The 15,152-nt window shown below is 39.1% G+C and overlaps 2 protein-coding genes across 5 annotated transcripts; one reads left to right on the top strand and one right to left on the bottom strand.

The window, feature by feature from the left end:
* The first annotated feature begins 879 nt into the window (after positions 1 to 879).
* Rack1 (Receptor of activated protein kinase C 1) lies at positions 880 to 2,886 on the top strand. The gene is made up of 5 exons (XM_076325489.1): positions 880 to 1,092; positions 1,400 to 1,608; positions 1,891 to 2,097; positions 2,278 to 2,388; positions 2,523 to 2,886. Exons 1-5 carry the CDS (start codon positions 984 to 986, stop codon positions 2,838 to 2,840), a joined length of 954 nt encoding a protein of 317 aa, XP_076181604.1. The 5' UTR covers positions 880 to 983; the 3' UTR covers positions 2,841 to 2,886.
* On the bottom strand, positions 1,744 to 4,473 carry LOC143153869 (NFU1 iron-sulfur cluster scaffold homolog, mitochondrial). 4 transcript variants are annotated; one of them, XM_076325490.1, is made up of 6 exons: positions 4,172 to 4,473; positions 3,638 to 4,065; positions 3,355 to 3,458; positions 2,914 to 3,178; positions 2,506 to 2,763; positions 1,744 to 2,395 (listed from the first exon to the last, which is right to left on the bottom strand). In XM_076325490.1, exons 1-4 carry the CDS (start codon positions 4,249 to 4,251, stop codon positions 2,954 to 2,956), a joined length of 837 nt encoding a protein of 278 aa, XP_076181605.1. In that variant the 5' UTR covers positions 4,252 to 4,473; the 3' UTR covers positions 1,744 to 2,395; positions 2,506 to 2,763; positions 2,914 to 2,953. The 4 variants fall into 4 exon arrangements, with proteins under 4 accessions (XP_076181605.1, XP_076181608.1, XP_076181606.1 ...); XM_076325493.1 differs by having other exon boundaries at positions 1,744 to 2,390; XM_076325491.1 differs by having other exon boundaries at positions 2,506 to 2,760.
* Between the last annotated feature and the right edge of the window lie 10,679 nt (positions 4,474 to 15,152).

Here is a 15,152-nt window from a genome sequence, read left to right as displayed (position 1 = left end):
TGATATTATTTTATTAATATTTTTAATGTTATATTAGCTTATATTGCTTCAAAATACATACAATATACAATTTCTGAAAATAAATAAATAAATTTTGGAATTCATTCTTTTTTTGGTGGACCCAGATATTTTTTTCTCAATAGTCAGAATTTTTGTAAAATATAATAATTTATCTATAATATGAAATGCAACATATATTGAGTTTAAATTTAAATTGAAAGTAAATTAGTTAATTTTTCAACAATTACAAATAATGTCAGCGTTACAATACAGCAAATTTGAACTTTTGTAATGTATACAGTGTTAGTTTGGTGATATTTAGCATACTAAAATGAAGTGTAATTTTTTTACTTTACTAATAGATGGCAGACGTTGACGGCAGCCATATTTGCGCGGTCAAAAGTATACATGACATAGATAATAAACTGTTCGTGCTCATCTAATTTATGGTCTTTTCAAAATAAGTAGATAGACTTTGATTTAAGTCTGATTTACATTGACAATATTTTAATACATGCATCAAGCTTAGTCAACTAATTGAAAGAAACAATAGACAATTTCCAATTGGTAGATTGTGATAACTATACGTATTTTACCAATCGGAAATTGATCTGGGGTCTTCCATTGGTATAGTATGGACAAGTTTTTGTTGCGCCATCTACAATCATGTAAGGGTGACTATTTACCAAAGATACCAGGTTCTCTGCTTCTACGTAGCAATTGACTGAAGTTTCTCTTATACTAGCAAGTGGGGGGAGAGTCTTCATGTCTGGTTTCTGTATAGTTTCCTCTTTAGTACTTTTATTCCATCCAATAGAATGAAAGCTGAGTCAGAGCGGTAGCAGAGAAACTGGCATCTCTGTCGAGCATATATCTAGAAAGGGGGGTGTATCACTCTTTTCGTTCAACGCTTTGTCGAATGAGGACCGTTTGTCGGGATCCGTTTTAATCTGCAACGTAAAATACTTTAAAACACTTACAAAATGACTGAAACTCTTCAGCTAAGAGGTACGCTTCGGGGACATAATGGATGGGTCACCCAAATTGCAACAAATCCAAAATATCCAGACATGATATTGTCTTCTTCACGTGGTAAGTTCAGTAACATACAGTCCCTCATTTTTTCACTTTATTTTCATATATACGGGTATATTAAATATTGTAGCCTTAATATGTTTTTTACATTACACATTTAAATGTAGTACATATCTATTTTTTAAAAAATTATATTATAATTAATATATAAAATTATAATTTTTATAATATGTACATTACTACAAGTATATTATTCTATTAACATCATAGCTTTATTAATAACTATTTATTATTTCTACTCTTTCGTTGTTCATTAAAATACAACATATAAAAATTTCAAAGTATTAAAACTTTATGTTTGTAGATAAAACACTGATAGTGTGGAAATTAACACGTGATGAAGCCAACTATGGTATTCCTCAAAAACGATTATATGGTCACTCCCATTATATTAGTGATGTAGTTTTATCCTCTGATGGAAACTATGCTTTATCTGGCTCATGGGACAAAACTTTGCGCCTTTGGGACTTAGCAGCAGGTCGTACTACACGAAGATTCGAAGACCATACCAAGGTGTGACATTTTTCTTCTGATCTACAGTCGTCATTCTTCATGAGATGAATGGAAGCTTTTTTTTTTTAATTTTTTTTTACTGAATGCCATTGGCAGAAGATAAAACTACATGAGTGATGGGGAATATACTGAAGCTTTTTTTTATATATTTTTTTTTGTCTTTAATAAATAGAAGAGGTGGGCAATTAAATCTATGGTATTGTAAGTATTGAATACATCTAGTATTTGCACTCATACTGTAGTGAGTTGATTGAATAAATCAAAAAAAATTTATGTTAACAGGATGTTTTAAGCGTCGCGTTTTCTGTGGATAATCGTCAAATTGTGTCTGGCTCTCGAGACAAGACTATTAAGTTATGGAATACTTTGGCTGAATGCAAGTATACCATTCAAGATGACGGACATACAGACTGGGTTAGCTGTGTGCGTTTCTCTCCTAATCATTCAAATCCTATTATTGTTTCTGCAGGTTGGGATAAATTGGTCAAGGTACATTATTGTTTTTTTTTATAAAATATCAATATTTTTCATAATTATATAATATGATGTATACTTTTCTTCAACATGATATTAATGAGTGTTTGCGGATATGGGACTGATATAAAAAATCCTAAATTGTTTGCTATATTTGTTATACGTTTTTAGTATTAATAGTAAAATGTTTTCTAGGTCTGGAACTTGACAAATTGTAGGCTAAAAATCAACCACAGTGGACACACTGGATATCTTAATACAGTTACTGTATCCCCTGATGGTTCACTTTGTGCTTCTGGTGGCAAGGTCTGTACTAAAAAGAAATATTGTATAAATATAATTCAATTTTTTCTGCTAATATTAGTTTCGTTAAAAAAAAAAAAAAAAAAAAAAAAACTTTCAAACATTTATCAATAAATTTACATTTTTGCAACTTATAGGATTGCAAGGCTATGTTATGGGATTTGAACGATGGAAAGCATCTTCATACTCTAGACCATAATGACATTATAACAGCTCTGTGCTTCAGTCCTAATCGTTATTGGCTCTGTGCTGCATTTGGACCATGGATCAAGATATGGGATCTTGAAACCAAAGAGATGGTTGAGGAATTGAAACCCGAAGTTGTATCTGCAACAAGTAAAGCAGAGCCACCTCTTTGTCTGTCTTTAGCGTGGTCTACTGATGGACAAACATTATTTGCTGGATATTCTGACAACACTATTCGTGTATGGCAAGTTTCTGTATCTAGCCGTTAAGTACTTTATACGAAGATAAAAGAATAAAAAAGGAAAAAGACGTTAACTGTGAACGTTCAATTCATTTACTTACACAAAGCTTTTACACGATCACTAAACTAAAATTAAAGGATTTATTTTTTCTCGCTATGTTCAGACTTTTCGATCTTTTTTTCGAATTTCTCAAATTCTTTCTTAGCTATTTGATCGGTTTCGTCTTCTACTTGTATCACTCCGAGAACTTCTGGAATATAAAATTGCATCATATTTTGAACTCCGTTCCTTAAGGTGACCACAGAACTCGGGCAACTGGTGCAAGAACCTTGCATTTTTAATTTTAGTATGCCCTCTTCAAAACCCTATAATTAAATGGATTATTACGAATCATTGGTAAAAGTCAAATATTTTAGTTCAAATATTCATTCAAACATCATTTTTCGACTCACAAGGCTTATGACAATATGTACTGAATATATAAATTTAAGACTGATAGTGCTTAAAAAAAAGACAAATGACAATTATAACAAGTACATACCACAAATACAATATCACCTCCATCTTCTTGAACTGTTGGTCTTATACGAGTGTCTAACAATTCCTTTATCATTTGTACTATTTCATCGTCATCGTCGTTAATTTCTGCAAATAAAAATATATTTAAAATGCTATATTATTCTTTTTCTTTAAATATCCATGAAATCTCTATCGTACGAAATGTTTTATATCGAAACAAGTAAGTTCTAATACGTATATGAATTTTTTAGTTGTACTACACTTTGTAAAACATTGTAAATGTAAAAAATATAAAAAAGCTGTACGAGTGGCTGTTGCAGGTTGGTCCTCGTTCAATATAGGCAAACCAGATGCAAAAAAATCCATAATGACTGCAAATATTTCTGGTTTTAATAATTTCCATTCAACATCTTCGTCCACTTTTGTAATTGTAATAAAATCAGGTCCAAAGAATACAGATTTTACACCTTCAATTCGAAATAGCATTTTTGCAAGTGGTGAACAATATGCTTCGGTGATGTTGGGAAAATCTTTAGTTTGTCCTTCTTCGAGCACTTTAATTCCAGGTAGAAACTTTACACTATTAGGATTCGGTGTATCTTGGGTTTGAATGAACATTTCACGCTTCTGTATACCACTAATATCAAATTGTTTTGTAGCAGAAAGCAGATACGGTTTTGTGGTACGAGCATTGTTGCACGTATACATACGTGCGGCAGAATTTATTAAAATCCTATAATACGATATTATAAATATTAACTATATTACCAACGTTTATTTATTAATTTGTTCATTTACACTTTGCATTTGAGAATGAACGTTGAATTTTGTTAACTTACTTCGGATATTGATACATTGCTAAAGATCTACGCGCTATACGCCGATTGATTATTAATGTATTTGCTAAAATTTTATCCATTATTTCCTTATTAGTTACATACGTTTAACTGCCAAAAATTATTATTCCGACTTTGCGGTTATGTTATATTTGATAACTACGTTTTTCTTTTACGTGTCACTTTCGTTTTTGAATGTACGTCCGTTTTTCACTTGCTTTATAATTTGCGTTGTTCTACGTTATTCTTACGATAGTTACCAACGGATATGACTTCACAATAAAAAAATTTGCGAAGTATAGGTTTCTTTCTAGGAACATACATAGCCCTACTATTTATTTTGATAAGGTTATGTACATTTAATAACAAATACGATAGCCTAAAAGTATTAAATAAATTATAGATAAATATTTACACAATTAATATATAATAAAACAGATGCTTTATTAGCCTTTACTGATATACTAAATTACATTGTGATATAAGGAAATTTTCAAGTGTTTGCTAAATAGGTTAGAATGTTTTAAGAATTCGAATTGACTGATATGATTTTCAATTTGTTTTATTGTTTTGTATATTTAGTATATTTAGTAAGGTCGACAAGATCTCGTTCAACATCAAAATCTTTTATTAGCCTTTTCTTTCCATTTTGTATTAAAGAATTAAGAACACAGGCTTCCAGAACAATCTGATTGTTAATTAAAGTACAGACAAAGGAATTAGCATTGTCTTTATTTTTTACAGCTTTCTTGCAAAGATTTTATACTTTTGTAATTGTTAACAACTGAATATATTGTATATTCAATTCTAATAAATAATTTGACCGACTACCAACGTCGGTAAAGTTGGAAAACATGAAAAATGTGCCTATCGCTGGTACATTATCGAGACGAGTTAAAAAATCGAAAATTTCTCGAATGTCTAAATGGTAAGCTGTACGTAATAAAATAAATACGAAGAAAATACAGTCTTTTTGTTTTCATTATTCGTAAACATAAAGAGTCGGTATCTTACTCTTAGAGCACAAGCAAAAATTGATACTTAGTTGCGGTAGTTACCGTTAATAGCGTTGTAATCTTATTCCATCTTAAATCGATAATGTTGGATGTGACTAGGTAACAGCAATGGTTCTCACAAATTCCACAATTGTGTGGGGCAAACTTTAATTGGATATCCGGATTGTTTTACACCTCGTTCATAATTAAATATCACTAGTTTCGAATACAAGATTTGTTACTTTATAAATTACACGAATCATAGTACTTCCATACTCTGTACAATTTACTTTTACAAAGTAGTTTATAAAATTTCGCTGTTGTATTGGGCACATTTGTTATATTCTGCAAATGTTCGATACAATTTAATATAATTTGCGGTTATATAAAGAAAAACGTAAGAACGGTTATCCAAAGCGTTAACGTTTGCGAAACGTCCACATCGAGTCGCGTTCAATTTCCATGTGGGACGAAAGTATTTTGTAATCGAATGAATTTTACATGCCAGCGGAATAATATTTTCAAGGGGTTGGACGTCTCCGAGAGCAGCCAGCCCTCTGTAAACTAATCACCGAATAATGGACAAATTCGGTGATTATATTCGCTTGTATTCGTCGTGTCCGACGACCCTTCCTACCGACAAAATGTCATCCAGTGTACAGTTACATACTTTGTTTTTTCCCTAGGCCCATCCACGGTCAAGTGAAATTTCTTAATCAAGAGACCTCGCGATTTTTAGCTCTGTAAACCGCAGAATGTTAATAATGTTATAAAACTTTGAACCGAACTCTCTGTGCACTCTAACACGGTACGTTGAAACTTGAAAGCCGTTTTCATTGAAAGGATATTTTTCATGCTGGCCGAAGCCTTGGGAACTAATGGATCGGTTGTTTCGAAAGTTGATACACATAAAAAGTTAAAGTCGCTCTATCATTGAAATAAAAATCGACTCGATATTTGATAACTTCCAAAAGAGAAAAAGATCGAATCTTTCTCTCAGTCCTTGTAATTTTACGAATTAATTTCTCGTGTAAATTTGTACATTCGTCTACTTTTTTTCTATTAATCCTTTACATATTAAACAGTTTCTCTTGCCTAAATAAATATCTCTAAATAAATTTCTAAATAAACGCATCTCTTTCCAAATATAAATAACAAATACAGAAAAGTCTCGTAATTGCCTTAGCAGAAATATACGAAATATACGAAATATACGAAATACACGAAATACACGATACTTTGTACGAAAATTTCATTTCGTTGGTTATTCTTCGCTAAAACCGAGAACTGTTCCACCATTGTACAAAATTCAAAGAAAGAAAAGTTAACTTTCACCCAAAAGTACCGCGTTCTAAATTTTCACGATGGTCCCCCGGCGATTGCCCGATCGTCGTCGTCGCGACCGGAGTATTCAAAATGGCGAGCGGAACGTTCCAACGAAAGAATAATTCGCGGCGGTTGAATCGATCCGTTCGATCTCTCTGATGTAAAACAACCGAGGCGTTAGAATTTTAACGACCCGGTGCTAAATCACACCAACGAAGAACACGGGACTCGTTTCGAAGCCGTGTTCGAATTACCGAAAATCGAAGGGAACGAGATCGATTCGATCATCCCGAACGCAACGAACGATCGCCTGGCGTCCATTTTGTTCGGTTTCGAGGCGGTTGAAACGGGCGCGGGTACGTTCTGCTCCAAATCCTCGTAATTCGTAACGAACGCGTACGTTCGGTGGTAGGTGCGTCGTTGAGCCGGTAGCATTTTTCTCCTCAGAGGTTCATCGAATCCTTTCCCGGTACGCAAGCGTGTGGTGGTTGTTTCGGTGTTTGTTTCGGTGGTTGTATCCGATCGGGCGTTCGGGCGGTCGCCTCGGGAGAACCGCGATCTTTCTCTCCGATTCGTAGGGACGGAAGCGAATCGCGAATAAAATGTGGCACAAGGTCTCCGGGGTATTGTTGGGGTGGGTGTGGGGTGGTTTACAGGTACCGTGGAAAGGGTGCCGGGGGTAACGGGCCGTGGATAACGAAGCGGGAGCGACGTAAAATTCGTAGGCGAATGCTCTTTAATTAGCACGGCGCAATGAGCGCCGTCGTAGAACCTCGGGACGGTTATGGATGTTCGAGAGGGTACGGGGGGTAAGGAAAAGGTAGAAGACGCAACGGCGTGGGTGGGGCCCACCCCCGAACCACCAGGGGGTTGGACGCGCGAAGGGTCGCGGGGGTGGTCGGGCGCGATGGAAGCGCGGAGAGACTTAAATAATTATCGTTTCGAAGCCGCCCGCCCGCCCGCCCGCCTCGCGCTTCGGGAACGTTCCCGGGTTGAGGCCGCATCTGTTTCTGATTATTAATTAATATCAACCAACCCGAGGCCGTGTTCGCATGAGCGAGCCCTCTCGTTGCTCTCTCATACGTAGCCGCGCGCCGATATACGCGGAAAACCTGTACCCCTGTGCGGCTGTGTATGCCTGGCCCCCCACGCAGACACCACGGATACCGTACGCGCGCGGCCACAGATTTTCTGCGCGTGCACGGTGCTTGCGCGCCGCTCGCCGAACCAGACCGAGACAGATTCACCACCAACGAGAGAGAGAGAGAGAGAGACTGCGCGCGCCACCGAGAGAGACTGCGCGCGACCGACAGACACTGCGCGCGCCACCGAGAGAGACTGCGCGCGACCGACAGACACTGCGCGCAAGAACGAAAGAGTGCGCGCAAGAACGAGAGAGAGAGAGAGGTACGTGTGCACGCGCGAGAGAAGAAGAACGAGACAGAGAGTAGGACATCGGCGAATCCTATATTCATATGTTGCGCAGAAATGAACAGAATGCTCGGCGGGCATTAAAATTAATGAAACGAACGGAACACGCGTTTTAACGAAAATGTATGTGGGCGATCAGCCGGAATCATGCTCTCTCGGACATGGAGCCAGGAACATGCAAACGCCCCCGGGCTTCGAATATGCATCTATCTATCCCTCGCTCTTTCTATTACATTCGATACCCTTCATCGACATTCGCCACCCCATCGAAACCCCTACCGCCGAACGTTTCGCGATTCTATCTCGCTAGGCACCGGAATCGATGGAGAACGCGGTGATTTCATTTGACTATGGTGCGCGACCATCTTTTTTCGGGGGTCCTCGCCGACTTCGCGACACACCGTGTCAAACATTGGCGACCGTTCGAACCTTACTCGGACCTTTGCAAGAGGTTTGCAAAGTTCTCGTTGGTCGAGGTACGGACTCACTTATATCGGTACCACTTTTGCTTTTGATTATTGTGTCTCGATTCGTTGGAGGTGTAGCGGGGGCTTAATTTAACGCATTTGGGGAATAAAATGTTATCAATAACGAGGTATACGCGAAGGAAACGTCCCTAGATACAAAATACAAAGTTACTGAACGGAGGAGATGGAAGGAATCAAAGTTACTTGGATCTCTTCGTTTAGTTGCCAAGCAATTACATTGTACAAGAAAGTGAGGCTAAATTGGAAAAGACGCGACGCGAAAATGGAGAATATGTAATTTAATAAAATGTTTATACGCTCTAAAAATATCGTGTTCAATTTTCACAAAAAAAAAAACGAAACGACTTTCCAAACGACCCAATAGGTCCTACTAGATTGGTCTGTACAGGACCTAGGTTGGTCCAAACGACCCATTCTATGCAACGTGTACTCGATCTACGGTCGTGGAACAATTATTCACATTTTATTCGTTGCGCGAAAGATTCAAGTAACTAAGAATTTAGTTCATCTCTGGTTACCTTGCACAGTGGAGCTCTGGTTAGCCGAATACCGATTATTTGGAGTCCTATTGTGCGGAAGTTGCTTCCCTGACTTTCGATTATTCGGACAGACGATCAGGAACTCTCGCAGTGGAAACACAGAAACAGATTTTGCTCGATCGATCGAATATACTATTACCGATTTGTCGGACCAAGTTGGCCACTCGTTTGTTCGGATAATCGACGTTCAACGGTATCGATCGTTATTGACTACGGCCAGGAAGAACAATGGCGTGTCGGAAGTCGGTACTAAATCTTACAACTTTCAACGGAATTATGTTCTTATCGAACAAATCTAAATTGTACCACGGGAAAAATAAACGTTGCTAAATTAACCCTAGCGTGACTCTTGGAGTCGTTCGAGACTCCCACGAATTTTATTAAATTTAAATTCGATGAATCTGTAGTATCCAAGGTAATATTATAATATTTGAAAAAATACTGCTCTGCGAAAAGTAGAGAGAATATATTGCAGAATTAGAGAACAGATTCTTCTTTTTCGCAGAATAGGTGCAGGACGATGATAGATATCGAAAAGAAGTTCAAAGAAAAGTTTGCGTCGTTTACTTACATCTACAGAGCTGCGTACAACGATCAAAGGATTCGTGCTTTCCAAAGAGCAACCCTTACAGTCGAGTGAAAAAAAAGATAAAACACGTAAGTTGTTTTGTACGTGTGAAGTAAGATTACGAGGAAACATTTTTTTAAATTTACAAAGTACAAAAACCCGATTGTAGAGATTTCTCAAATTTCCCAAATTATTCAAATTTTTTAAATTTCTCAAATTTCCTATATTATCCAAATTGTCTAAATTTCTCAAATGTCCTATATTATTCAAATTTTTAAAATTTCTCAAATTTCCTATATTATTCAAATTTTCTAAATTTCTCAAATTTCCTATATTATTGAAATTTTCTAAATTTCTCAAATTTCCTATATTATTGAAATTGTCTAAATTTCTCAAATTTCCTATATTATTCGAATTGTCAAAGTTTCTCAAATTTCCAATATTATGAAAATTTTCAAAATTTCTCAAATTTTCGAAATTTTCCAAGTTCCTCGACCGTCGTTGTCATTCCCATAGCTCGCGTTCGATACAAAGAATCGCGGGGTGCCGGACGCGAGCTTGTTTCCTCGACACGGTCTCGTAACGAACAGATTCGCAGAAGAGTTACCGATAGAAGCGGAAAGATCGCCGGAAGTTTTTCATGGGCGCACCAGAAGGAAAATAAGGAAAATCGGGGCCGAGTGGAAGCCTGGAAGTCGGTGGACGCAGGAAGGGAGCGAGCGGGATGGCGTTCAGCCAGCGACGCTCCCAGTGTCTGCCTTAATATCCGCCACTAACATTATTTCATAAAAGTATTACTATAAATCCAAACTCGCGTTATTTAAGCACCGTGCCTCCCGCGAGGACCGCTTTCTCGTAGGATCTCCGCGTACCCGCTGCCTCCTCCGCCGCCTCCTCCTCCGCCGCCGCCACCAGAAGTCGGCCCCCTACTCCCCTTTCTTCTTACATTATACCGGGCGGAGGCAACTTTTCCCACCCTCTTTTCCCTCCGTCACATTAGAGATATATTATGCAGATAGCGGAGGCGCCAACCGGAGAGAAACGCGAAAGGAACTGCGGAAATTTAAAACTTTATTTACCCTACGCCGAACGATTTCAGCACTCCTCCACCTCGCGTTCCCCCTCGTCTTTCTTCTGCTTTCCTTTTTTTTCGATTTTTCATTTTTTCCTACTTTTTTTCTCTTTACGTCTCTCTCTGTCTGTCTCTGTAAACGCACTTGTTCCTGGTATCGAAGAGATTCCGAGAAAGTTGGATAGACGTTTCGCGTTTATGGCGTAAATTGTACGATGAGATTAAAAATCTTGCGATTAGCATCAAGGGTACGCACTGCGTGACTTTTGTACCATTTGGAAAACAGTTTGCACTCCGTAGGTACCGTAAGGCTTTTTCCAAATTTTTTAATTTTAATTTTTAACTAAACGTACGCGAGCCAGTCAGTAGAAAAAGTCAATCACCACGAAGAAAGGAAGATTCTACTCTGAAAAAGAATTTTCAACGATGAACGAAATTTTGTTAAATTCAACAGTCGCGAGAGAGGGTCGTTTCCTCGCGAACCGTCAGGAATAAGAGGGTTTAGAGTACGAAAGGTGTACAATGAGAGAGGGGAGTGAAATTTTCATTGCTGTCGTTCGGTTGTTTGCCGGAGGATTTCTATCGTTCATCGTCGACGTTCGTCAGGATCGGGTCGAGAAAGCGAAAAGAAAACGAACGAAATCTCGCGACTAATCAGCAGACCGTCGGTTTACGCCTAGGCATCGGCTCCCCCGTTTCGTTTCTTCCTTTCTTCCTCGCGTCCTCGCGTCTTCGCGCCTCTGTCGCCTAGAAGAGTGGCAAAAAGTGTAAAAAGGGGTGGTCGAGTTTTTTCACCCTCCGTCGCTCGCAATCACGACGAAGTGTCGGCTTCGTTCGGAGCGGGGACGGAGGGGGTAAGTACCGGTCCTCGTCGAATACGTTCAAAGAGCCGGAACCGGAAATGGTTCCCTCGAATTCCCGGCAAATTCTCTTTTAACTTTCTTCATCCTGTTGTCAACGAATCGTCGTCGACGAAGACCGATAGCGATTAAAATCTACGATTTCAATAATCCAATTCGATCCACCGTGCAACGATTCTTTTACAATCGTGTATTACACATTATCGACGAGCGTACCGTAAACAAAGATTTCTCCAAGAGAATTGATAAAAATTCGGACACCCACCGGACCGTGGTGTCCATACACGTGATAGTTATCACCGTGGATCACGCGTCAACGAAATTGACAAACGCATCGATTAGACGAAATACGCGTCGAGTGTTTTAAAAGTGAATTCGGTGTTGAATATCGGCCCACTTTGCGTACGTGTGTAGACGTATTTTCACAAGCGTTTTAAGGCTTTCTCTGTCGGCGTCCTCGCTCATTAATTTTTCACGCTCGTCCCAGTCTCATCCCGCACACGCGTTAGGACTTGTTCGGACCTTGAGCGCCCAACGAGGCGAACTCGCGCGAACGAGAATCGCTCGCTCGCACGAGCAACCCCATAAATATTGTAGCGACGCGAGCCGCGGGAGGGTTTTCTGACTCGTTGGCGCTAATACGAGGCTCTCCTGCTGCTTCTGAAGCTCCAAGGGCTTTTTTCACGTCTGAAAACTACGCGAATACACGGCCCCGAGGGTGCGCAAAACGAATTAAACGAAACCTTTGTCCGCGACTTTGACACCTTTCCAGATTTAGCCTTCGCGAGCTGCTTTACTTTACCCTCATAATTCGTACACCAGATTGGAAAATAAGTTTGTTCAGGATTTTCAAGACGAATGCGATTCATCGGAGAGCGTTCCGCGTACAGTTTCAGCGTCAACTGTCAACTATCGAACGTTTGCTGCACTTTTCGATCTTCGTCGAAATAAAAATTTGTGCGCGTATACCAGGTTGTTCGATGTGTTTTCTCGTTCGATCGAAATTATCGAACAGTGCTAGGTTGTGCAATGAATTTCGTCGTAATTTATTTTCGTAAAAATAAAAAGTCGTTTTTAATACGCCAATTATAATTATACGAAACGAATATTGTTGAGGCACGTACACGCGTTCCCTTGTGAGCTTTTACATTATACGCGTACACGTTGAATATGGCAAATTTGTGAAGAATCAATGCTGATCGAAACGAAGTACGTATCGTTGCGCACTGTTCGTAATTAAATTTTTCAATTATACGCGCATACATCGCGTCGATACCGTCCGAGAATCGATGAAAGGCATCGGTCGAAGTTTTTGTTTATTTCGAAGAAAATAAAACGTCTTCGGAGGGGACAAGGGGGTGGCGCTTTTAAAGATATTTTCTGGCTTCCATTTCGCGCGACAAAGTGTGGAAGAAGGTTCGAAGACGAAAGCACTTCGTGAAACATTAAAATACAGGCTGGTTCGATCCAAGATGGTCCATTCTTTTGATGACATTTTACGTTGAAAAGTCCGTGGCGAGCATATTCTGAACGTTGTCCGTTCCCTCCTGCTGTTCTCGCGTGTATTTTCCTCTCTGGGCACCGGGAAAGTTCGGATTTGCCGAAATCCTCGTGTGTGCTGGCACGAAATCGTTCGGTCGGATAATTTTAGGATCGGGTGCGGTTCTTCCTCTCTGTGATATATTCGCAATAAAACTGCGCCAGCGTTACTTAAAACTTTATAGTCCTTTTTTAATTCCATCGTTGTTCCGCCATGCTTCCAGTCAAATTGTTATCGAGCAATTCGAGGTTGCATACTTTCCAGAGAACTTTTCAGAAATTTCACGTACGATATGGTTCCATTCTATAGGTAACGAACGCGTTTCGTTTGTTTTGTTACATTCACCCCGGAAGTGGAATTCGAGAATTCTTTCAAGTATAAATAATCCAATTTTCTTTAAACGTTACATCGTTACGTGCGATTTATACAATATATGTATTTACACGGTTCTGGTAATTCTGAACGAAAAGAGACCAAGATTTTTGTTAGGTACCAATGCTATTTCTCGTATTGAAATAAATGAAGCAAAAAATTTGATTTCTTTGCCAAATATTGAAGTTTTTGCAAGTAGCAAAAAAGACTTTTACGGATATTGAATTGATTTTGGTTATGCAAATAGTGGGACACTTTGTACACGTATGTACAGTGCTCCAAATTTCAATTTAATCGGTGTATGGGTTTTCGAGATACAAGTCGACCAGCTTGAAAAATGTCGCAACGAGATAAATGGCTGTAATCTTACGGCGTACAGGCTGAAGTATATAGAGGGTTAATAATAACGTTCCTAATTTTTAAATTTCGTTACAATCTTTCCACATTGGTGCTCTTAGGCCTGAAACATTTAGAAAAGTGTACGAGTAACGATCTAAAGTATACAGAGGGTTGATAACGTTCCTAATTTAAAAATTTCTTTACAATCTTTTCACATTGGTGCTCTTAGGCCTGAAACATTGAGAAAAGTGTACGAGTAACGATCTAAAGTATACAGAGGGTTGATAACGATTAATTTTTCAATTTCGTTACAATCTTTTCTCGGGACTGAAATATTTAAAAAAATGTACGAGTAACGATCGTACATTTTCATCTCCAAACTAGGCAAACCCCTTAACGAATCGACGGTTACCGAAACAGTGGGCATCGAGGAGAGAAGGAGTTGCCGTCGAAGCAGTTAACACGGGCTCCTTTGTTCTCCGCTATTCGGTCTGTCCAGTAAAAGGATTGCGGAATTACCAGAGGCCGGTTCATTTCCGGAAGAGAGATCGACAGAAACCTCTTCTTGAACGCGCAGGAAACGCGAGGTAGTTGGAAGAGGTTTAAGCGTCTCTTCCTTGGTCTCCTCGTGTGCAATCGATTCTTCTGCCATATCGCACGGACCACTTCAAGGGGCAAGAAGGCACGCGTGAACGCTGCAACAGCAACCGGTTAGGAGAAAAAAAAAAAAAAAAAAAAAAAAAAAAAAAAAAAACCGTTCCAAGAGTTTCGCAGCCCACCCCCTACCCCGAAACGTTCGTTTCGCTTTGCCCACCCGTGGCTACACCGGTACAATATTTACGGGGTCGCAAACCGCCCAGTGATTTTCACTTAAGCCGATTCGCTTCGTTGGGAATTCAAGATATATCCGTTCGAGCACGTTGTTTCGCGCTCGAAAGCGAACGCACGATAGCCGAGCAACCAACGAGAAACTTTCATTGTCCGTATACCTACCCCTACTTCTGCAACCGGGAAAATTTGATCTTTCTTATTTCATACACAGCTTCCCGTGCCCGCTAGACTGCGATACGAGTAACACGAACACCGCGTCACTTTTTCCTATTCTTCTATGCGCCTCTTGAAGATCGACTCTTTTGGCCGCGATGGCCGAACGTGCGAAATTGTAGAAATTAACCAAAATTAATGAATAGATCGGGTATTTAACTGCGAGATGGAATATTAACACCGTGGAATTTATGTTGAATTATTTTGATCAATTGACAGCGATCTCTGTGTTAAAATATATAATGTGGACTAACGGTAAGATGTACACGGGCTTGTATTTTAACGATGGAACATGTTCGAACTAAAATATCTTGGACTTTTAAATGTATTTATAGTTTGTTCTGACCTTAGATTTTTCAAAGGTCACTACGTGTAGGTTCGTATATTGTGTTTTCACTGCTTCACGTTCC

The sequence above is a fragment of the Ptiloglossa arizonensis genome, chromosome 13 (assembly GCF_051014685.1).
Source record: "Ptiloglossa arizonensis isolate GNS036 chromosome 13, iyPtiAriz1_principal, whole genome shotgun sequence".
Classification (NCBI taxonomy): domain Eukaryota; kingdom Metazoa; phylum Arthropoda; class Insecta; order Hymenoptera; family Colletidae; genus Ptiloglossa; species Ptiloglossa arizonensis.
This window is presented reverse-complemented; position numbering and strand designations above follow the sequence as displayed.